Here is a 22,838-nt window from a genome sequence, read left to right on the forward strand (position 1 = left end):
AATCTAGGTACGCCGGCACACCACCGCCCATGCGCTCTTTAAACTGCTCCTGCCCCCTGCTCCCAGAAGTCCAGCCCAGAACGCAAATTCAGCCACATGTTCAAACCGGAAGTGCGTCATGTGGAATGCATGCTCCGCCGGAAGTAACGTCCACCGGAACACTCACGCTTTCTCCCTGTTTGGACCACACGCTGAGGGGAGGCTCCGGAAGACATGTTTCTCCATGGATCCGGGCCGCATGCAGTGGAATGCAACACTCAGTCCTGGGTCTGCTTCCTTTGATTCTTCAAATCCAGAGTTCATTCCCCTGGAGGAGCACACGCACCTGTCGTAAGAACCAAGTGGAAGCACCTGGCTCCTAGGGTCCTGCCAGCCCATCCTCTGGGCAATAGACCCCAGCAGGTATACTACCACCTAGTCCTCCAGAACATATCTGGGACTTCCAGACTAGTGGTACTGACCTGAAAATAAAACTGCAGGTCTCCCACTCCAGGGACAGATCCGCTCCCTCTCTCTCATTGTGGTGCTGTAGTAGGGGAAGGGAAAAACCACTATATACTGCACAAACAACTATCGATTTTAAAATCCACATGGAAGGTCAATTTTTTGTACAGTAAATATACACAAAGGGGGAGATTTATCATGACTAGCGTACCCATACGCCAGTCGTGATCCCCTGCGCTCGAGTAAGGCTACTTTCACACTGGCGTTTTAGATTCCGTTTGCGAGATTCGTTCAGGGATCTCACAAGTGGTCCAAAACTGATCAGTTTTGCCCTTTATGCATGCTGAATGGATAAGGATCCGCTCAGAATGCATCAGTTTGGCTCCGTTCCGCCTCCATTCTGCTTTGGAGATGGACAACAAAACGCTGCTTGCAGCGTTTTGGTGTCCGTCTGATGAAACTGAGCCAAACGGATCCGTTCTGACACACAATGCAAGTCAATGGGGACGGATCCATTTTCACTGACAATAGCAAACTGATCAGTCCCCCATTGACTTTCAATGGTGTTCAAGACTGATCCGTTTTGGCTATGTTCAAGATAATACAAACGGCTCCGTTCTGAATGGATGCATATGCGGGTGTATTATCTGAACGGATCCGTCTGTGCAGATCCATGACGGATAAGCACCAAACACGAGTGTGAAAGTAGCCCAAGATGTGCCTTTTAATAAATTTGTTGCATCCCCGCGCCAGAAACTCAAGTGTAGCGTAGACTTGAGCTATAATCTATGTCAGTTTCTGGCATGCTACAGTAAATCCGATAGGCAGCACAGAGCACTGAACCTCCCGCTAAAACCCATGCCCTTTTCTCACCAACTCGGAAAGGTGACGAGAAGCTCAGAAAGTCGCAAATTATTGCGCAAATATAGTGTGCATTATAATTTGTGACTTTTTAGTCCACATTATTGGCGTAAATCGCCCAAAGGGTCTCTGAACCCACACATAACCCCTTCTTTCCCCACTCAGCCCCTCTGAATTGGGCATCGGAGCATTTCATGCTGTTTACCTTTTTGCCAGGAGGAGACCTTGCCGTGATCCCGGTAATGTCACCGGCACCAATGGGCAGGATTTAGCAGTGCCCTAGCAAGCAAAACAGACTGTTTAAGACTGCCCATTAGTGTTGGTGATGGCACCGGGCTCACTGATAGGCAGAAGCCTCCACCTAGCATAACTTGGTAAGTCACCGGATCTTAAGAAAAAGCCCTTACCCTGTGCTATACAGCACAGGGCAAGGGAAATGCTCCGATGCGCAACTCTGCTCTGAGCCCGGACAACCCCTTTCATAAATGTCCCCAAAAGTGTACATGAGATTTGGCAAATCTCATTTACTTTGCTGGATTTATATTATGCTCCAGTTTTCCCGCATAAAAATCTCCAACATGTGCTGGTAGCCTGAATGTTACAGGTCTAGGAAACCCTGGTTGGAAAGATGGGTCTATGAAGATAGATGTATACTTGCTTTTATACACCTGAAGGCTTGAAATGGGCAGCTACACACTTCTGCATACAGTAAACTGATTTCATACAAATAAATAATGGCATACGGCTAGGAACCAGCACGGGAATGAAGGGAGTGTGCTTACAACATATCATCCATGCGCTGTGCCTGGTACTGCAGTACACTCGTATTCACACGAATGGGAAGAGCTACAATACTAAACACCGCTTCTGGCCAACGGTGGGATAGTACCTGGTAAAAGCGGAGCAGGGTCTTCATTCTCAAGATTCATCAATGCCCCAGCTCATACTGACAACACACCGGTGCCATCAGCTATTATTTCATGGGACGCAGTTTAACAACACCTTCTGGCACTCACCTTATTATTAATGATTGCTTCAGAGTCATCAAACACAAAATTGCCATTGTAGCTATTAGCAAAGCATACAACTGACAAGAGCCCAACTAGACACTTGGCCCAGAATTTAGAAAGGTAAAACAATGGAATGTCTTGACCCAGACCATCTGCTGCAGCCATGGTGTACGTTCATACCAGACTACGCACTTCAGCATTCTGTGGGGTCACAAACCTAGAAAGTGACAGATGAAGACGGAAAAGTGTGATTAGCAGATACCTGACAGGAAGGAAGCATCACTTTGCTTATTCTATATCATGTGGAAGAAAAAGCTTGCAATTAAAATTTTCCAAAAGATTAAAAAGTCAGCAAACGTATGACAGCTGACACCCATGGGCAGTGTCCACGATCAGAGATAACTCCAATCACAGATACTAAGCCACAGTCAGTAGCGACCACAGGATCTAAGTGGTTAGAGCAATGGGGCTCCATGATCCCCAAAATACCCTCCTCACAGCGAAATTGTGGACTGCAAATCAGTTATCAAGGTAGCCTGGGGGCTTGTGAAGTTCCAGGCCTGCCACTGTAATATTCTTATTATTAATAGGAGGATGTCACAAGCACCAGACACTACAATACTATATTATCACAGTCCATGGTATAAGCGATCGCATGTTCAAGTGCCTTAGGAGGCTCAACGTAAAAGTTTAAAAATATATTTAAAAAAAAGGTTCAACTCCAACATTTTTAAAAAAAAGCGTACATATAAAAATATACAATAGATATAATTGGTATCGCTGCATCCAAATGTCCAAACTATTAAAAATGTAAAACTATTTATCCTGCATGGTAAGCAGCGTAACAAGAAAAAAAAAAAAAAGTGGGGCGAATACTAATAAGCTTTTCCATTATGGAAGCGCTCATTAGTACCGGAAGACCGGGAAGCGGTGAAGGCTCTGTACTCACAGCTTCCTGGTCCTTGGCTGTGCTGTGGCTGCGCAAAGCGTGAGGTTGCTCTGTGACCTCACGCTGTGCGCATCTATTCACAGCACAGCTGGCGGCAGGAAAAGCAGGAGGAGCAGCGGGGTCCAGAGCAGGAGAGTTAAGCGGCTTTTTTTTATGTTCTCTGTTGCTTGGGGGCTGATGAGAGGCATGGGGCTCTTATCTGAGGTCTGATTGGGGGTCATTCACATTGGGGTCTGAGCTAAGGTCGGATTAGTGGTCTGACCTGAGGTCTAATGAAAAGCATTTTTTTCTTTTTGTCCTCCTCTAAAACCTATGTTCGTCTTATGGGTCGGTGCATCTTATAGGGCGAAAAATACAGTACTTTTCTTTGTCACTTCAGCCTGTGAAAACAAAATTGAATAAAACTTGATCAAAAATAAAGATTAAAAGCTGCAGCTTGCCCCACAAAAAAGCCCTTACACAGCCATGTAGAAATATTAAAATACATTATGGGTGTCAAAACATAACGTTTTCACATAGTAAACATTGAAGAAAAAAAAATAATTGGTTAAAAAATCTATCGTACAAATGGATGTACATCATGGTCATAGATCTGATGATTTCTAATTAAACCAGAATCTACATTGACAGATGCAGTTTACAACTAATCCATGAAGAGAAAAACTGAGTTGGAAAATGTTCCTAGTAATTGAAAAGCTAAAATCCCACCTGCAGGTTTCCAGGCAGGATGCACATACCGTACATACATTTTATATTATTATTTTTTAGGCTTCCAATTGCTGGATCTGACAATGAAGAAAGTGCATGTTTGGGGGTTTGTGGGTTCCTGTTCACATGATCAGACACCCCCCTTCAGACACCTATGGGGATGTTACACTCTACATATCTTTATACATAGACTTTTCATTTAGCCCGTAAACCGATGTGAGGGCAGCTTTATGTCTACAAGTGCACGGCTAATGCAGCATTCCCAGACCTAGCCTGTCCTGAACACCACTACTGGGGCGCTGCATTGTTGGCACAATGGTTGCAGAGCTGCAGGGGGTGATGCTCCTGGCTATGAGCAGCGGCACAGCAGAGCTGTGTGTGCAGTGCTGCAGTTTCTATGCACCGTGTAGGACACTCACTATGGAGTCGGCTGTACTGTGACTGCACTAGTGCTGCTGTCTTTGTTGTATCCTCCGCCTCCCGCTGCTGCTTGGTCCTGGGTACTGCGCTGCCATCAGAGGAGAGGGAAGGGCTGCAAATGCCACCCACAACAGGAAGACAGCCCACACCTATTGTACGGCGTCTCCTGCCTCCTCACGTCACACTCTCCATATGCTGCGTACAAAGAGCGCTGCCATTGGCGTCTTCCCACGGCACGCTGATTGGCTATTGTCTCCTGCCTTCCCATTGGCTGCTTTCCAGTTACTCCAGGTTGTCCAGACGTGCACGTGTGCCCTGCGCTTTCCTAGGACTATGTGCTGGAGGTGTGCGCTTAGTATTGGGTTAGGGCTCCACAGCGCTCCCTCTGGTCGCATCTGGCATGAAGCTGAATAGTGGAAGAGAAAGTGAAGTTGCCCATAGCAACCAATCGCTGTACAGAGGGAGTCTGGGAAATGCAGTCAGCCTCTGTGCTTGCAATGGGCAGCTATTACACTTTGACTGGTGCTGTGAGGACTAGAAGTGCAATTCCATGAAGGCGGCAGCGCTTCAGACCAGAATAAGATCTGCCCGGCGTTTATTGCACCACAACGATTACCTTTTGGCGTTTTACCTCATCCAGATGTTGCTGCTGCTGCTCATTAATGGACTTTATTCTCACAGACTGTAAACCCTTAGGTCACTTTCACATGTCAGTGTTTGATCAGTGATATCCATCAGTGATTGTGGGCCAGATAGGGTTGCCACCTGTCTGGTATGCCACCGGCCAGCCGCTGTTTTGTTGTGTCTGCTGGTATATTTGTTTTTGCTGGCATTTTCTCCAGGAGCGCAGGCTCAAAAGCAATAGAGGTCAGCACAATGCCTGCCCAGCGCCGCGCTCACAGGAGGAAATAGAGCTGAGAAATGGGGATCATTCTAAATTAAAGTGGTATTATACCTACTATAAATGGAAAAATAGAAGCTCTTTGAGCAAATTTTTGATCAAACGTGAGTCTACCAGGCGTCAAGGTGGTAGAGGCGGTACCACTAATATACCGCCTCTATTGGACTTACCTAAGCGTATACATTTTCAGGGCAGTGTAAAAACCAGCTATATTTGTACTCTGCTCAGAAGCCCCAAGCAGATGGGCATTGCTCAGTCTAAAAGAGGCAGCTAACCTCAATATATACTAAATTTAGACTAGCACATTCATATTCACAGGTGCATATCCATTAAGCAAACATGGTCGATAATAAAATGGCTGCACACCATTATACATACAAACAATAGAGCTGAGAAATGGGGATCATTCTAAATTAAAGTGGTGTTATACCTACAAACCGGATTCCCAAAAAGGTGGGACACTAAACAAATTGTGAATAAAAACTGAATGCAATGATGTGGAGATGGCAAATGTCAATATTTTATTTGTAATAGAACGTAGATGACAGATCAAACGTTTAATCCGAGTAAATGTATAATTTTAAAGGAAAAATACGTTGATTCAAATTTTCACGGTGTCAACAAATCCCAAAAAAGTTGGGACAAGTAGCAATAAGAGGCTGGAAAAAGTAAATTTGAGCATAACGAAGAGCTGGAAGACCAATTAACACTAATTAGGTCAATTGGCAACATGATTGGGTATAAAAAGAGCTTCTCAGAGTGGCAGTGTCTCTCAGAAGCCAAGATGGATAGAGGATCACCAATTCCCACAATGTTGTGCAGAAAGATAGTGGAGCAATATCAGAAAGGTGTTACCCAGCGAAAAATTGCAAAGACTTTGCATCTGTCATCATCAACTGTGCATAACATCATCCGAAGATTCAGAGAATCTGGAACAATCTCTGTGCGTAAGGGTCAAGGCCGTAAAACCATACTGGATGCCCGTGATCTCCGGGCCCTTAAACGACACTGCACCGCAAACAGGAATGCTACTGTAAAGGAAATCACAGAATGGGCTCAGGAATACTTCCAGAAACCATTGTCAGTGAACACAATCCACCGTGCCATCCGCCGTTGCCAGCTGAAACTCTACAGTGCAAAGAAGAAGCCATTTCTAAGCAAGATCCAAAAGCTCAGGCGTTTTCACTGGGCCAGGGATCATTTAAAATGGAGTGTGGCAAAATGGAAGACTGTTCTGTGGTCAGACGAGTCACGATTCTAAGTTCTTTTTGGAAATCTGGGACGCCATGTCATCCGGACCAAAGAGGACAAGGACAACCCAAGTTGTTATCAACGCTCAGTTCAGAAGCCTGCATCTCTGATGGTATGGGGTTGCATGAGTGCATGTGGCATGGGCAGCTTGCATGTCTGGAAAGGCACCATCAATGCAGAAAAATATATTCAGGTTCTAGAACAACATATGCTCCCATGCAGACGTCATCTCTTTCAGGGAAGACCCTGCATTTTTCAACAAGATAATACCAGACCATATTCTGCATCAATCACAACATCATGGCTGCGTAGGAGAAGGATCCGGGTACTGAAATGGCCAGTCTGCAGTCCAGATCTTTCACCTATAGAGAACATTTGGCGCATCATAAAGAGGAAGGTGCAACAAAGAAAGCCCAAGACGATTGAACAGTTAGAGGCCTGTATTAGACAAGAATGGGAGAGCATTCCTATTTCTAAACTTGAGAAACTGGTCTCCTCGGTCCCCAGACGTCTGTTGAGTGTTGTAAGAAGAAGGGGAGATGCCACACAGTGGTGAAAATGGCCTTGTCCCAACTTTTTGGGGATTTGTTGACACCATGAAATTCTGATCAACATATTTTTCCCTAAAAATTGTAAATTTTCTCAGTTTAAACTTTTGTTCCGTGATTTATGTTCTATTCTGAATAAAATATTAGAAGTTGGCACCTCCACATCATTGCATTCCGTTTTTATTCACGATTTGTATAGTGTCCCAACTTTTTTGGAATCCGGTTTGTATTTTGCGGTCCTCAAAAAATACGGATGACATCCGTATACATTCTGTATTTTGCGGAACGGAACAGCTGGCCCCTAATAGAACAGTACTATCCTTGTCCGTAATGCGGACAATAATAAGACATGCTCTACTTTTTTTAGTGGAATGGAAATACGGAAACGGAATGCACACGGAGAACCTTCCATTTTTTTTGCCAACCCATTGAAATGAATGGTTCTGTATACAGTCCACAAAAAAATGGAACGAAAACGGAATGAAAATACGTTTGTGCGCAAGAGGCCTTAATGTGACAAATTTTATATGGTTTAAATAGTTCGGACAGGTTTGGCGATGGTCTGATATAAAACTTAAGATGTGATGATGTATTTAAGGGAATCTGGCACCTCCTGTACATCAATTGCTATTGAAGTAAAGGAATTGCCTAATAGCACTTAGTACCTTATTCTCAAATGTACTTTTCTTTCAGCAATTGGTTTTGTTTATCTTCTGAAAAACACATTTGTTTGGTATGTAAATGAGCCAAGTAAGGTGCCCAGAGGGGCGTTTCGCAAGAAGGAGCCTAGGCACGCCTCCTGATAGCACCCAAGCCCACTTTCAAGCACCTTCAAAGCGTGTCTGGGCTCCTTCGTATGAAAATAACGCCCTTCTGGGCACCTTGCTGGCTTATTTGCATACCAAACAAATGTGGTTTTAAGAAGATAGAAAACACCAATCACTGAAAGAAACTCACATTCGGGAATAAGGTATTGGGTAAGGGCAGTTCCTTTACTTTAATAACATTGATGTAGGTGGCAGATTCCCTGTAATGGCATATGCAAGCGGGTATCATAGTTAAAATGGCTACAAATATAACCAGGTTCCATTACCTTTCTGTGCATGCCCTGAAAACTGCATGGACAGAACCCCAGTGACCTGGAGTTACCCTCTGTGTAATTATGGGGATACATCAATTTATTCTCTATTCTGCATGTCTACTGATAGGGTAGCAAAGAGGGAATGGAGCTGCTGTGTGATAATGGCACTGGTTCTCTGGATCAAAAGGATATAGTTGTTTTTTGACATGGCATTTTGAACCATGAGGACAATAGTGATGAGCAGCATAAGCAACATTTGAATTTGTGATATTTTGGAGAATTTTTGGCTGAATATTCGCCATAAATTTGCAAATTTGAGAATTTGTGATCTCCAGTCATTATTTACTTGATTGCGAAAATCAGCAATGTAATATATTCGCAATTAGAATATTCGCGATGAGCACTAAGGGGTAGGCAACTTTCCTATTGGTTTCTAGGGATGTTGCTAAGTGCAGATATTTGCGATAAATTCACAATTAGAATTTTTGCGATCAACACTATTCGCAAATACAAATATATAGCACTATATTCTAAATATTCACAAATTCTCAAAGTAGCAATATTCACGATTAAAATTTGCGATTAGAATTTTTGCGCTCAACACTGAAGGAAAATGGCATTTCTCTATTCTGATGTTGGGGTTGGCACAGAGTGGCACCATGGGCTACAAGTTTTATGCCTCTGGCACTCTATGTGGGCAGCTCAGACTAGTACTATTAATATGTGATCTTACAGGAGGTCATTCAATTCTGTATATGTCTCCTGCAGAGAGACATATTATGGCCTTGACATTGAGCTTTACTCAACTGAAAGCAAGCAAATACATACAGTCGTGGCCAAAAGTTTTGAGAATTACATAAATATAGAAAATTGGAAAAGTTGCTGCTTAAGTTTTTATAATAGCAATTTGCATATACTCCAGAATGTTATGAAGAGTGATCAGATGAATTCCATAGTCCTTCTTTGCCATGAAAATTAACTTAATCACAAAAAAACCTTTCCACTGCATTTCATTGCTGTCGTTAAAGGACCTACCTGCTGAAATCATTTTAGTAATCGTCTTGTTAACTCAGGTGAGAATGTTGACGAGCACAAGGCTGGAGATCATTATGTCAGGCTGATTGGGTTAAAATGGCAGACTTGACCTGTTAAAATGAGGGTGATGCTTGAAATCATTGTTCTTCCATTGTTAACCATGGTGACCTGCAAAGAAACGCGTGCAGCCATCATTGCGTTGCATAAAAATGGCCTCACAGGCAAGGATATTGTGGCTACTAAGATTGCACCTCAATCAACAATTTATAGCATCATCAAGAACTTCAAGGAAAGAGGTTCAATTCTTGTTAAGAAGGCTTCAGGGCGTCCAAGAAAGTCCAGCAAGTGCCAGGATCGTCTACTAAAGAGGATTCAGCTGCGGGATCGGAGTGCCACCAGTGCAGATCCCGCAGCTGAATCGGGCAGGTGTGAGCGCATCTGCACGCACAGTGAGGCGAAAACTTTTGGAAGATGGCCTGGTGTCAAGAAGGGCAGCAAAGAAGCCACTTCTCTCTAAAAAAACATCAGGGACAGATTGATCTTCTGCAGAAAATACGGTGAATGGACTGCTGAGGACTGGGGCAAAGTCATATTCTCCGATGAAGCCTCTTTCCGATTGTTTGGGGCATCAGGAAAAAAGGCTTGTCCGGAGAAGAAAAGGTGAGCGCTACCATCAGTCCTGTGTCATGCAAACAATAAAGCATCCTGAGACCATTCATGTGTCGGGTTGCTTCTCATCCAAGGGAGTGGGCTCACTCACAATTTTGCCCAAAAACACAGCCATGAATAAAGAATGGTACCAAAACACCCTCCAACAGCAACTTCTTCCAACAATCCAACAACAGTTTGGTGAAGAACAATGCATTTTCCAGCACGATGGAGCACCGTGCCATAAGGCAAAAGTGATAACAGTGGCTCGGGGACCAAAACGTTGACATTTTGGGTTCATGGCCTGGAAACTCCCCAGATCTTAATCCCATTGAGAACTTGTGGTCAATCCTCATGAGGCGGCTGGACAAACAAAAACCCACTAATTCTGACAAACTCCAAGAAGTGATTATGAAAGAATGGGTTGCTATCAGTCAGGAATTGGCCCAGAAGTTGATTGAGAGCATGCCCAGTCGAATTGCAGAGGTCCTGAAAAAGAAGGGCCAACACTGCAAATACTGACTCTTTGCATTAATGTCATGTAATTGTCGATAAAAGCCTTTGAAACGTATGAAGTGCGTGTAATTATATTTCACTACATCACAGAAACAACTGAAACAAAGATCTAAAAGCAGTTTAGCAGCAAACTTTGTGAAAACTAATATTTGTATCATTCTCAAAACTTTTGGCTACGACTGTACATATATACTTTTACACATTAGCTTCAAATACTTGGGTTTCATGCATTAATGTTACATAGTATGTGCTATATACTTACAGTCACTCTATACATAGTATTGCACATGGAAGAAAGCATATGTAAGAACAGTTGGGTGTGTGCCTGTTGATGACACTGTGTGTTGCAGGTGTACTAGACTGTTATACGTCAGTGTGAATGCCTCTTTAGGATTTGGCTGGAAGCCGTAGGAGTAACAACTACAGCAATTGTCACAGTGTGATTGTGCGACATGTCATTGTAACACTTCTATTATGTAACGCAGTAAACAATACAGCAGCTCTGCCTCCTTATTTACATCTAACTGCTCATTTGACGATCCTGGATACTGTAAATGCAATAAATTATATTCCATCCATCTGTATGTTAGAAACAGTCTCACACATTGAGGGTCTTGTATTAATGGGAGCACTTATATTAGTCTTCAACATATTTTTATAAGAATCACTTCTGAAGCCTTCATTTCGAAAACTGGATCAGATCCCATCAAGACAAAGCAGGTAGTCATGATTATAAATATCCAACTGTTAAGTGTTGCTAGATCCTATACAAACCTTTGTGTTGCCATTGATAGAGACTACAAGCAAACCCAGTGTGTACTCTAAATGTTGTATTAGACACCCCAATGCCGCAGACGATTGTCAGTATGGAATAGTTCCCTTCTGGAAGTCTCCAGGTAGCTAGTGGAGGACGCTGCAGCTAAAACATTCAGCGATGTCCCCTGTGGCATGGGGAGGATCGATCGCTATGCCATCACTTGTCCCCATGCAGGGCAGAAGTGTGTCGGTGTTAGATATATCGATATTACACAGCACAATCTGCCGCTGGCCCTATTGTGAATTTTAAGCATGCTTAAAGGGGTTGTCTGGGTTCTTCATCCAGGCAGCCCCTCTGAGATGAGCATCAGAGCATTTCATGAATAGCGCAGGGCAAGGGCTTTTTCAGCAGATCCGGTGACATACTGGGTCTCTGCTAGGTGGAGGCTTCCACCTAGCAGTGTTCCTGATGACATCACTGGCACTAATGGGTTAGGGCAGGGCACTAAAGCCCACCCATTAGTGCCGGTGACGTCACTGAGAACACTGCTACCTGTTGTAACAGTCGTTATTGGAGATAACTCCGATGCTTACCATTAACCTCCATATAGACCGCAGAATCTGGGCAGTTAGATAGGGTGAGAGGACCCTGTGAATGCGTGTATGTGGTGTTAGTGCATTGCCATGGCAGCTGGGGTCTTAAGAAAGGTCCACACTGTATGTCTATAAGACTGTGCCACAGGCACAGCCTAATAGACTGCCTGTCATTGTTACTGTAATAGGCTATAATGCTTTGGTATAAAAGTGCCATTATAAAGGCCATGTCCCATAGTGGGACTAACAACATTTTTTTAAAAAGTGGTTTTATTTTGTAAAAGAGGTAGATATAAAACACACATATACTGTACAGTATATATGATATCACTATGTTTGCCGTAGCCCTTGTAATAACGATGACACGTTATTTAAACCACCCGCGAACAATATAAACAAAATAAAGTGCAAGAAATACCAATATAATTTTTTTTCTATTCATCCTCCCGAAAAAAATATTAATCAATAACTCTCATGTACCTCAAAATAGCAATAATGAAACTGATATCTCGCGCCACAAAAACAAATCCTCATTTGTCTATATCAGAGCCAAAATGAATGAATTGTGGACCTTGGAATGCAGCGATATAAAAAATAAATGCAAAAAGGAGTACTGTTAATCCTCTCCCTAAAAAGTTGTGCAACCTCTGTGGACAACACTCAAGGCAGTAGCGAGAGTGGTGTGCTTCAGTTCAAAAGAAACGGTGACGCCGGTAATAAAAATATGGACAAAAATATGTTTAAACAGTTGTCCAGGCCTCCTAAGTGAATTGTCAGTTTTACGGGATCCAAACTTCTGTCAAATTCCCATTAAGACAGTACTATGACTTCAAAACAGCAAGAATACATACATTATATTATGCAAAATTCATTAGATGTAAAAAAAAAAGAAAAGAAAAAAGTGCTAAATGTAATATATGCAAGGGCTTATTCACATACATCGATTCCTCTAGTTTTCTTTCCCTCCTGCGAGTAGAAAAAGTCTTCAGCAGCATTAGGGCTCCTGCACATGACCGTATGTATTTTGCGATCCGCATAAAATACGGATGATGTCCGTGTACATTCCGTATTTTGCGGAACGGAACAGCTGGCCCGTAATAGAACAGTCCTATCCTTGTCCGTAATGTGGACAATAATAGGACATGTTCTATTCTTTTGTGAAACGGACAAACGGAAACTGAATGCACACTGAGTAACTTCATTTTTTTTCTGCAGAAAAACGGATACGAAAAGAAAATACATGTGTGTGCATGAGCCCTTAGTTATGACCCTGATATCTGTTCCAGTCAGATTTATGTTACATGTTTTTAAATAATGCAGTGAACAATTGTGTGACTGTGCTCTTATTTACAGAAAATGGAGCTAGCAAATGTCAGTTCATAGGACTAAGGCCTAGTTCACACGATCGTATGGCTTTTCTAGTTTTTTGCAGTCCGTTTTTCACGGATCCGTTGTTCCGTTTTTGAGTTCCGTTGTGTTTCCGTTTCCGTTCCGTTGTTCCGTTCCGTTTTTCCGTATGCCATGTACAGTTTACAGTAATTACATAGGAAAAATTGGGCTGGGCATAACATTTTCAATAGATGGTTCAGAAAAAACGGAACGGAAACGGAAGACATACGGATGCATTTCCGTATGTGTTCCGTTTTTTTTTGCGGATCCATTGACTTGAATGGAGCCACGACCCGTGATTTACGGCCAAATATAGGACAAGCTCTATCTTTCAACGGAACGGAAAAACGGAAAAACGGAAACGGAAGGCATACGGAACACATTCCGGTTTTTTTGCGGAACCATTGAAATGAATGGTTCCGTATACGGACCGTATACGGAACACAAAAAAACGGCCCGTACACCCGCAAAAAAAACGTTTGTGTGAACTAGGCCTAAGGATTAGATGTAGGAATAGAGAGCAACACTGAGCAATGTGTTTGGTGCTGTTTAACCACCTCCCGACCGCTGTACGCACCGATGCGTCCGGGAGGTGGTTGTTTAGTTCCTCCTGGACGCATCGGCGCGTCCTCTCGCGAGACGCGAGATTACGTCACAGCCGGCCCGCGCATGCGCATCGCGGGCCGGCATTTCGCAGAAGACTATTTCGTCAGCAGCCTGCCGGCCACGATCATTGGCTGGCAGGCTGCTGATTTTTAAAAAATCCAATCAGCAGGCATTTAACCCCACATATTAGTAAATATGATGGGGTTATATGGCTGCTGTGCTCCTCTGCTCCTTCTTTTGGTCGGTTGGTTCCAGCAGAGGAGCACATCTTTACTGTGAGTACCCACCACACCACATTTAGCCCCCAGATCACCCCAATTAACCCTTTGATCACCCCTTTTATCCCCCCCTGTCAATCACTAGTGAAAGGAAAAAAGTGATCAGTGCAAACTGTCACTTTTTTTTTTCACTGTTATTGACCGTTAGGTTTTAGGTATAGTTTAGGTCCCTTGGTTAGGTAGTTAGCGATCAGTTAGTGCCCAGCCCACCGCACCGCAGTCCGTTATTCGCTGATTAGCGTATCGCTAATCAGCATTTGTACTTTTATAGTATCTGAAAGTGATCAAAACTGATCACGGTCAGATCTATAATAGTACTAGTGTCACTTTAGTTCGCCCTCCACCCAAAACGCAGTGTTTGCCCGATCAGGCCTGATCGGTCGCCCACACGTGCGTTCGCCCACACCCGCCCCACCGCAGTGACAAAAAATTTTTTTTTTTTTGATCACTGCACATTCACTTTACACGCACTGCGGTGATAAAAAAATCAGTTTTGATATTTTTTATCAACCGCAGCAGCCTCCGGTACTTCGCTAGCCTCCCCTTTGTAAGACAGGCTTGCTTTTTTTTTCTTGGGTAGTCTCAGGGAATACCCCTAAATTTAGTTGCCCACATGTCAAACAGGGGGTATTCCTCTGAAGAGGCCTACAGGCTTCTGACCCAGTCGGATGAGGAGTGGGAACCCTCATCTGATGAATCCAGCGGGTCAGAATACGAACCTGTAGAAAGCAGTGGCTCTCTGACCCAAAGTTCGGACGAGGAGGCTGAGGTCCCTGATAGCACCAGGCGTACCCGGCCCCGTGTCGCTAGACCGCAGGTTGCGCAGGATCCGCTTCAAGAGCAGCAGAGTGGGGCTGGTGCTGTCGGATTACGTGGTGAGGCATACACCAGCAGCCCAGCCCTTCCTGGACCTAGTACCAGCACTGCCGTACAACCTGGTGAAGTAGCGAGCACCAGAAGGGCAGTTGAAGCTGGTACGGTGGCACGTGCAGTAGTGACCCCGTTGCAGCCACCGCAAAGACGTGCCCGTAGAGCCCCTAGAATCCCAGAGGTGCTGGCAAACCCTGATTGGCAGTCCCCAACTTCAGCCGCACCTGTAGTTTTCCCATTCACTGCCCAGTCTGGAGTTCGGGTTGAGACGGCTCAGATCGGTTCGGCCCTGGGATTTTTTGAGCTGTTCTTGACTGCGGAGCTTTTAGACTTAGTCGTGGCAGAGACAAACCGGTATGCCACACAATTTATCACCGCTAACCCGGAAAGCTTTTATGCCCAGCCTTTCCGGTGGAAACCAGTCCAAGTTTCCGAATTTAAAACTTTTCTGGGCCTCCTCCTCAACATGGGCCTGACAAAAAAACATGAATTGCGGTCATATTGGTCCACGAACCCAATTCATCACATGCCCATGTTCTCTGCTGCTATGTCCAGGACACGATTTGAGGTCATCCTGCGTTTCCTGCACTTTAGCGACAACACCGCCTCCCGTCCCAGGGGCCACCCTGCTTTTGACCGGCTCCACAAAATTCGGCCCCTCATAGACCATTTCAACCAGAAATTTGCAGATTTGTATACCCTTGAGCAAAACATCTGCATAGACGAGTCCCTAATACATTTTACCGGGCGCCTTGGCTTCAAACAATACATCCCAAGCAAGCGCGCCCGGTATGGGGTCAAATTGTATAAGCTCTGTGAAAGGGCCACAGGCTATACCCACAAATTTCGGGTCTATGAGGGAAAAGATCAGACCCTGGAGCCGGTCGGTTGCCCTGACTACCTGGGGAGCAGTGGGAAGACAGTTTGGGACTTGGTGTCACCCTTATTCGGCAAGGGGTACCATCTTTATGTGGACAATTTTTACACAAGTGTGGCCCTCTTTAGGCATTTGTTTCTAGAACGGATTGGCGCCTGTGGTACCGCGCAAACTAGTCGCGCGGGCTTCCCCCAACGGCTCGTTACCACCCGTCTTGCAAGGGGGCAGAGGGCCGCACTGTGTAACGAAGAACTGCTCGCGGTGAAATGGAGAGACAAGCGTGACGTTTACATGCTCTCCTCCATTCACGCAGACACGACAATCCAAATTGAGCGAGCAACCCGTGTCATTGAAAAGCCCCTCTCAGTCCACGACTATAACCTCCACATGGGAGGGGTCGACTTCAATGACCAGATGTTGGCTCCGTATTTAGTTTCCCGACGCACCAGACGCTGGTATAAGAAGGTGTCTGTATATTTAATTCAATTGGCTCGGTACAATAGTTTTGTTCTCTACAGTAAGGCTGGGAGAACTGGATCCTTCCTCAAATTTCAGGAAGAGATCATCGCGAACCTCCTGTATCCAGGAGGTTCCGTGGCCCCATCCACCAGTGTAGTTAGCCGTCTACACGAGCGACACTTCCCCAGTGTCGTTGCTGGTACCTCAAACCGACCGCCACCCCGAAAAAAATGTCGTGTCTGTAGCAGGAGTGGAATAAGGCGTGACACCCGTTATTTCTGTCCTGACTGTCCCGACCACCCTGCCCTATGCTTAGGGGAGTGTTTCCGAAAGTACCACACACAGGTACACCTAGCATAGGGATCACATCTCACCAGGATAGGCACACAGGGCTATTAGGGCCCATTCACTCACAGCTGCTGCAAACGTCTCCTTTCACATGGGACAAAGTGCATAACGCACTTCGCCACATCTTTGGGCGATTTGCGCTTTGCACATTGACCCATGGGGAAGGAGAGGTTTGTTCTATAAAGGTAAAAAAAAAAAAAAAAAAAAAAAAAAACAGGTAAGCAAACAGGTTAATGTTTAGTTCCAAAAGTTAAAGTTACATGTTCTGTTCCAAAGTTAATAAAATTATTGCGTTGTGGCCTGGTTTTTTCTTTTTTTTTTTTTTTTTTGTCTTTTTACCTTCCAGGTGGACCAACCGATCTACTAGCTGCAGCACCGATGTGCATTCTGACAGAAGCATTGCGCTGCTGTCAGATATTACACGCAAGTCGGTGTATGCGGCGCTGCAAGATGGGATTTTCTCCTCTGCAGTGACAGATACGTTTGCCAAGGCATACGAGCTGAGGAGGAGGCGGCGTTCCTATGCTTTGGCAAGCATTTTGTATATATATATATATATATAAAAAAAAAAAAATCCCGGCAATGATTTATTCATCCACATCGATTGATGTGAATGGAGAAATCTGGTTTGCCAGGGCATACGAGCTAAGTGGGTATGGATGTAGGGCGGAGCTCCTATGTCCTGGCAGACGCCTTTCCCCTCCATTTTTTTTTTTTGGCAGAGATTTTTTCATCCACATTGATCGATGCGAATGAAGAAATCTGTGCCGTTCATTTTTTTCTTTCAGCCCAGAGGCTGAACGGAAAAAAAAATCTCATTACCTGTATGCTCAATATAAGGAGAATAGCAGAAACTCCTAATGCTGGCCATACATGTAATGATTGCGGAGACCCTCAAATGCCAGGGCAGTACAAACACCCCACAACTGACCCCATTTTGGAAAGAAGACACCCCAAGGTATTTGCTGAGGGGCATATTGAGTCCATGAAAGATTGAAATTTTTGTCCTAAGTTAGCGGAAAGTGAGACTTTGTGAGAAAAAACAAAAAAAAATCAATTTCCACTAACTTATGCGAAAATAAAAAAAATTCTATGAACTTGCCAGGCCCCTCATTGGATACCTTGGGGTGTCTTCTTTCCAAAGTGGGGTCACATGTGGGGTATTTATACTGCCCTGGCTTTTTAGGGGCCCTAAAGCGTGAGAAGAAGTCTGGGATCCAAATGTCTAAAAATGCCCTCCTAAAAGGAATTTGGGCCCCTTTGCGCATCTAGGCTGCAAAAAAGTGTGACACATCTGGTATCGCCGTACTCAGAAGAAGTTGGGGAATGTGTTTTGGGGTGTCATTTTACATATACCCATGCTGGGTGAGAAAAATATCTTGGTCAAATGCCAACTTTGTATAAAAAAATGGGAAAAGTTGTCGTTTGCCAAGATATTTCTCTCACCCAGCATGGGTATATGTAAAATGACACCCCAAAACACATTCCCCAACTTCTCCTGAGTACGGCGATACCAGATGTGTGACACTTTTTTGATGCCAAGGTGGGCAAAGGGGCGCATATTCCAAAGTGCACCTTTCGTATTTCACCGGTCATTTTTTACAGATTTTGATTGCAAAGTACTTCTCACACATATGGGCCCCTAAATTGCCAGGGCAGTATAACTACGCCACAAGTGACCCCATTTTGGAAAGAAGACACCCCAAGGTATTCCGTGAGGGGCATGGCGAGTTCCTAGAATTTTTTATTTTTTGTCGCAAGTTAGTGGAATATGAGACTTTGTAAGGAAAAAAGAGAAAAAAAAAAAATCATCATTTTCCGCTAACTTGTGACAAAAAATAAAAAATTCTAGGAACTCGCCGTGCCCTTCACGGAATACCTTGGGGTGTCTTCTTTCCAAAATGGGGTCACTTGTGGCGTAGTTATACTGCCCTGGCAATTTAGGGGCCCAAATGTGTGAGAAGTACCTTGCAATCAAAATGTGTAAAAAATGCCCTGCAAAATCCGAAAGGTGCACTTTGGAATATGTGCCCCTTTGCCCACCTTGGCAGCAAAAAAGTGTGACACATCTGGTATCGCCGTACTCAGGAGAAGTTGGGGAATGTGTTTTGGGGTGTCATTTTACATATACCCATGCTGGGTGAGAAAAATATCTTGGTCAAATGCCAACTTTGTATAAAAAAATGGGAAAAGTTGTCGTTTGCCAAGATATTTCTCTCACCCAGCATGGGTATATGTAAAATGACACCCCAAAACACATTCCCCAACTTCTCCTGAGTACGGCGATACCAGATGTGTCACACTTTTTTGATGCCAAGGTGGGCAAAGGGGCGCATATTCCAAAGTGCACCTTTCGTATTTCACCGGTCATTTTTTACAGATTTTGATTGCAAAGTTCTTCTCACACATATGGGCCCCTAAATTGCCAGGGCAGTATAACTACGCCACAAGTGACCCCATTTTGGAAAGAAGACACCCCAAGGTATTCTGTGAGGGGCATGGCGAGTTCCTAGAATTTTTTATTTTTTGTCGCAAGTTAGTGGAATATGAGACTTTGTAAGAAAAAAATAAAAAATAAAAATCATCATCATTTTCCGCTAACTTGTGACAAAAAATAAAAAGTTCTATGAACTCACTATGCCCATCAGCGAATACCTTAGGGTGTCTACTTTCCGAAATGGGGTCATTTGTGGGGTAGTTATACTGTTTGGGCATTGTAGAACCTCAGGAAACATGACAGGTGCTCAGAAAGTCAGAGCTGTTTCAAAAAGCGGAAATTCACATTTTTGTACCATAGTTTGTAAATGCTATAACTTTTACCCAAACCATTTTTTTTTTTGCCCAAACATTTTTTTTTTTATCAAAGACATGTAGAACTATAAATTTAGCGAAAAATTTATATATGGATGTCGTTTTTTTTGCAAAATTTCACAGCTGAAAGTGAAAAATGTCATTTTTTTGCAAAAAAATCGTTATATTTTGATTAATAACAAAAAAAGTTAAAATGTCAGCAGCAATAAAATACCACCAAATGAAAGCTCCATTAGTGAGAAGAAAAGGAGGTAAAATTCATTTGGGTGGTAAGTTGCATGACCGAGCGATAAACGGTGAAAGGAGTGTAGTGCCGAAGTGTAAAAAGTGGCCTGGTCATGAAGGGGGTTTCACCTAGCGGGGCTGAAGTGGTTAATGTGTTTTTTTTTTATAATTTAAATTTATTAGATGGATTTTAAACATATTTAACCTAATCTGAGCTAGCTGGCCTGTTTTTAATATACAGTACTATAATTTCTTGCATATAAATTGTCATCCAGTTTTCCTATGTAATCTGGGTCCTGCCACCTGATGGCAGCAGTGAGTTTTTTCCATTAGATTGCTTGCATTTTAGGTTTCTCATAGGGAATTAGTGCATTTTTGCCCAAGAACAACAGTAGGAAATTTATTAATAGGGCAGTGCTAAAGAAATTAAACTTTGATGCGTGGGTGGTACAGGGAGGTAAAGAAATTCAGGTATGAACTATTAGGCATTTGTTTGAAAGTGCGCTAAAATGTAAGTTGATTTGTTAAGCAAAATCTATGGAGGAGATTTATCAAAACTGGTGTAAAGGAAAACTTTCTTAGTTGCCTATAGCAACAAAAAATAAATAAATCAAGTCACGGTAGAGCACATTAAGGGTCCATTCACACGTCGGTGTGTGTGTGGATCCGCAAAACACTGACATCGGCGATGTGCGTTCCGCATTTTGCGGACCGCACATCGCCGGCACTTAATAGAAAATGCCTAGTCTTGTCCGCAATTGCGGACAAGAATAGGACATGTTCTATATTTTTCAGGATCGGAATTGCGGACCCGGAAGTGCGGATCCGCAATTCCGGATCCGGGCAGCACATCGTGCTGCCCCATAGAAATGAATGGGTCCGCAATTCTGTTCCGCAAAATGCGGAACGAAATTGCGGATGTGTGAATGGACCCTAAGGCTACTTTCACAATGGCTACTTTCACACCTGCCGAATCCAGCAAAAAACTCCGTTACTGATAATACAACCAACTGCAAACGTTATGGACTCCATTGAAAGTCAATAGGGGACAGATCCGTTTTCTATTGTCAGAGAAAACGGATCCGTCCCCACTGATTTGCATTGTGTGTCATGATGGATCCGTCTTGCTCCGCATTCCAGGACAGAAAGCAAACGGGAGCATTCCGTTCTGTTCAGTTACGTTTTGTCCCGATTGATAATGAATGGGGACAAAACTGAAGCATTTTTTTTTCCAGTATTGAGACCCTATGATGGATCTCAATACCGGAAAATAGAAACGCTAGTGTGAAAGCAGTCTTAGGGTACTTTCACACTGGCGTTTCTGGGTCCGCTTGTGAGAAATGTTTCAGGGCTCTCACAAGCGGCCCAAGACGGATTAGTTCAGCCCCAATGCATTCTGAATGGCTAACGATCCATTCAGAATGCATCAATTTGGCTGCGTTTGGTCTCCGTTGCGTTTTTTAGATGGTCACTAAAACGCAGCTTGCAGCGTTTTGGTGACCGTCTCAATGCGGACTCAAACGGTTCCGTCCGGGCTTACAATGTAAGTCAATGGGGACGGATCCATTTTCACTGACACAATATAGTGCAATTGAAAATGGATCCGTCCCCCATTGACTTTCAATGTAAATCAAGACAGATCCGTTTTGACTTAGACTTTTTTTTAAAATGAATAACGCAAATGGATCTGTTATTACAAGCGTTTGCACTATTGGTACGGATCCGTCTGTGCAGATACAAGACGGATCCGCACCAAACGCCAGTGTGAAAGCAGCCTTACTATGCCTTCCTAAGAATCAGACAGTGTAAACATAGACTAGACAATCTAAAGATGCACCAAATTTGGTTGATACATTTTGTGCATTTTAGACACTTTTGGATAAGTTTACACCACCTAATGTTTGTCTTACTTGCACCAATGTTTTGTGGCAAAATTCTGTTTGTAAGCAACATCCCTTTCATACTATACCACACTGACTTATCAGGTAAAGTGCAAAAAGTGTCTAAAACAATTAAAGTGTAACTGTCCTATTTGTTTTTATTTTCTAGTTTATTAGAGCTAGGCATGTATACCTGAGTCTGTCAATGATTGTCAAAAGATCTGTAATTACCTAATAACAGCTTTCATTAAGGTCCCCTGTCCCTTTCCACTGCTCCCTTAAAAGACAGTTGCTATGGCTTGTCTGTCTCCGGCTAAGAAGACAGGAAGACGGAGGGGCGGTCCTTGACACTGCAGGCCTGCATTAGGCTTCAGAGTGAGGAGGCGTGTCTCTCAGTAATCCAATCTGATTGGCTGGCAGGAAGCTGCTGGCTACAGCAAGTATGTATGGGGAGTGAGGGAAAGCAGTTTTGGCCTCAAAGAACTGGCAGAGGAGTCCTCATATTGTAAATGTTCAAACAGCCGTAACTAAGGGAAAAACTCAAGGAAAACAGTGGTATGTGAAGAAACTAAAGATGGCTTTATGCATAATGATGCTGCAGCAGTAAAATATGCTAAAATAGATTTTTTTTTTATGGTAGCATGACAGTTACCCTTTAATAAATGTGGTGCAAATCATGTACACCATTTGTACCCCCCAATTTAAAAGTTAATTCAGGTGCATTTATCTCTCACCAATTGTTAATTAGTTAGTCCAATAATGTTAACCACTACAGGACCGCCGTACGCAGGATTGTTATTCCGAGTGGACGCGCCGGCGCGTCATCTCGCGAGACGCGAGATTTCCTGTGAATGCGCGCACACAGGCGCGCGTGTTCACAGGAACCGGAGGTAAACTAGCTGATCTACAGCCTGCCAGCGGCGATCGTTCGCTGGCAGGCTGTAGATGCGATTTTTTTAACCCCTAACAGGTATATTAGACGCTGTTTTGATAACAGCGTCTAATATACCTGCTACCTGGTCCTCTGGTGGTCCCTTTTGCTTGGATCGACCACCAGAGGACACAGGTAGCTGTGTAAAGTCCACTACACTACACAACACCCCCCCTCTGTCACTTATTAACCCCTGATCACCCCATATAGACTCCCTGATCACCCCCTCTGTCATTGATCACCCCCCTGTCATTGATAACCCACCTTTAAGGCTCCATTCAGACGTCCGTATGTGTTTTACGGATCCACGGATGCATGGATCGGATCCGCAAAACACATACGGACGTCTAAATGGAGCCTTACAGGGGGGTGATCAATGACAGGGGGTGATCACCCCATATACACTCCCTGATCACCCCCCTGTCATTGATCACCCCCCTGT

The 22,838-nt window shown here is 43.8% G+C and overlaps 1 protein-coding gene across 3 annotated transcripts in view; it reads right to left on the reverse strand.

Annotated features, from left to right (window-relative positions):
* Positions 1–4,553, reverse strand: part of TMTC4 (transmembrane O-mannosyltransferase targeting cadherins 4) — a 115,706-nt gene extending 111,153 nt beyond the window's left edge. The window contains exons 1-2 of one of the 3 annotated variants that reach the window (XM_044284928.1): positions 4,392–4,553; positions 2,322–2,532 (exon numbers count right to left, since the gene is read on the reverse strand). In XM_044284928.1, the coding sequence (XP_044140863.1) occupies positions 2,322–2,480 (159 nt within the window). In that variant the 5' untranslated portion in view covers positions 2,481–2,532; positions 4,392–4,553. Of the gene's footprint in view, positions 1–2,321; positions 2,533–3,526; positions 3,584–4,391 lie in introns of those variants that run through there. The other 2 variants (XM_044284929.1, XM_044284930.1) reach the window with 2 other exon arrangements.
* Positions 4,554–22,838: the final 18,285 nt, after the last annotated feature.

Source organism: Bufo gargarizans, chromosome 3 (genome assembly GCF_014858855.1).
Source record: "Bufo gargarizans isolate SCDJY-AF-19 chromosome 3, ASM1485885v1, whole genome shotgun sequence".
NCBI classification, from domain to species: Eukaryota; Metazoa; Chordata; class Amphibia; order Anura; family Bufonidae; genus Bufo; species Bufo gargarizans.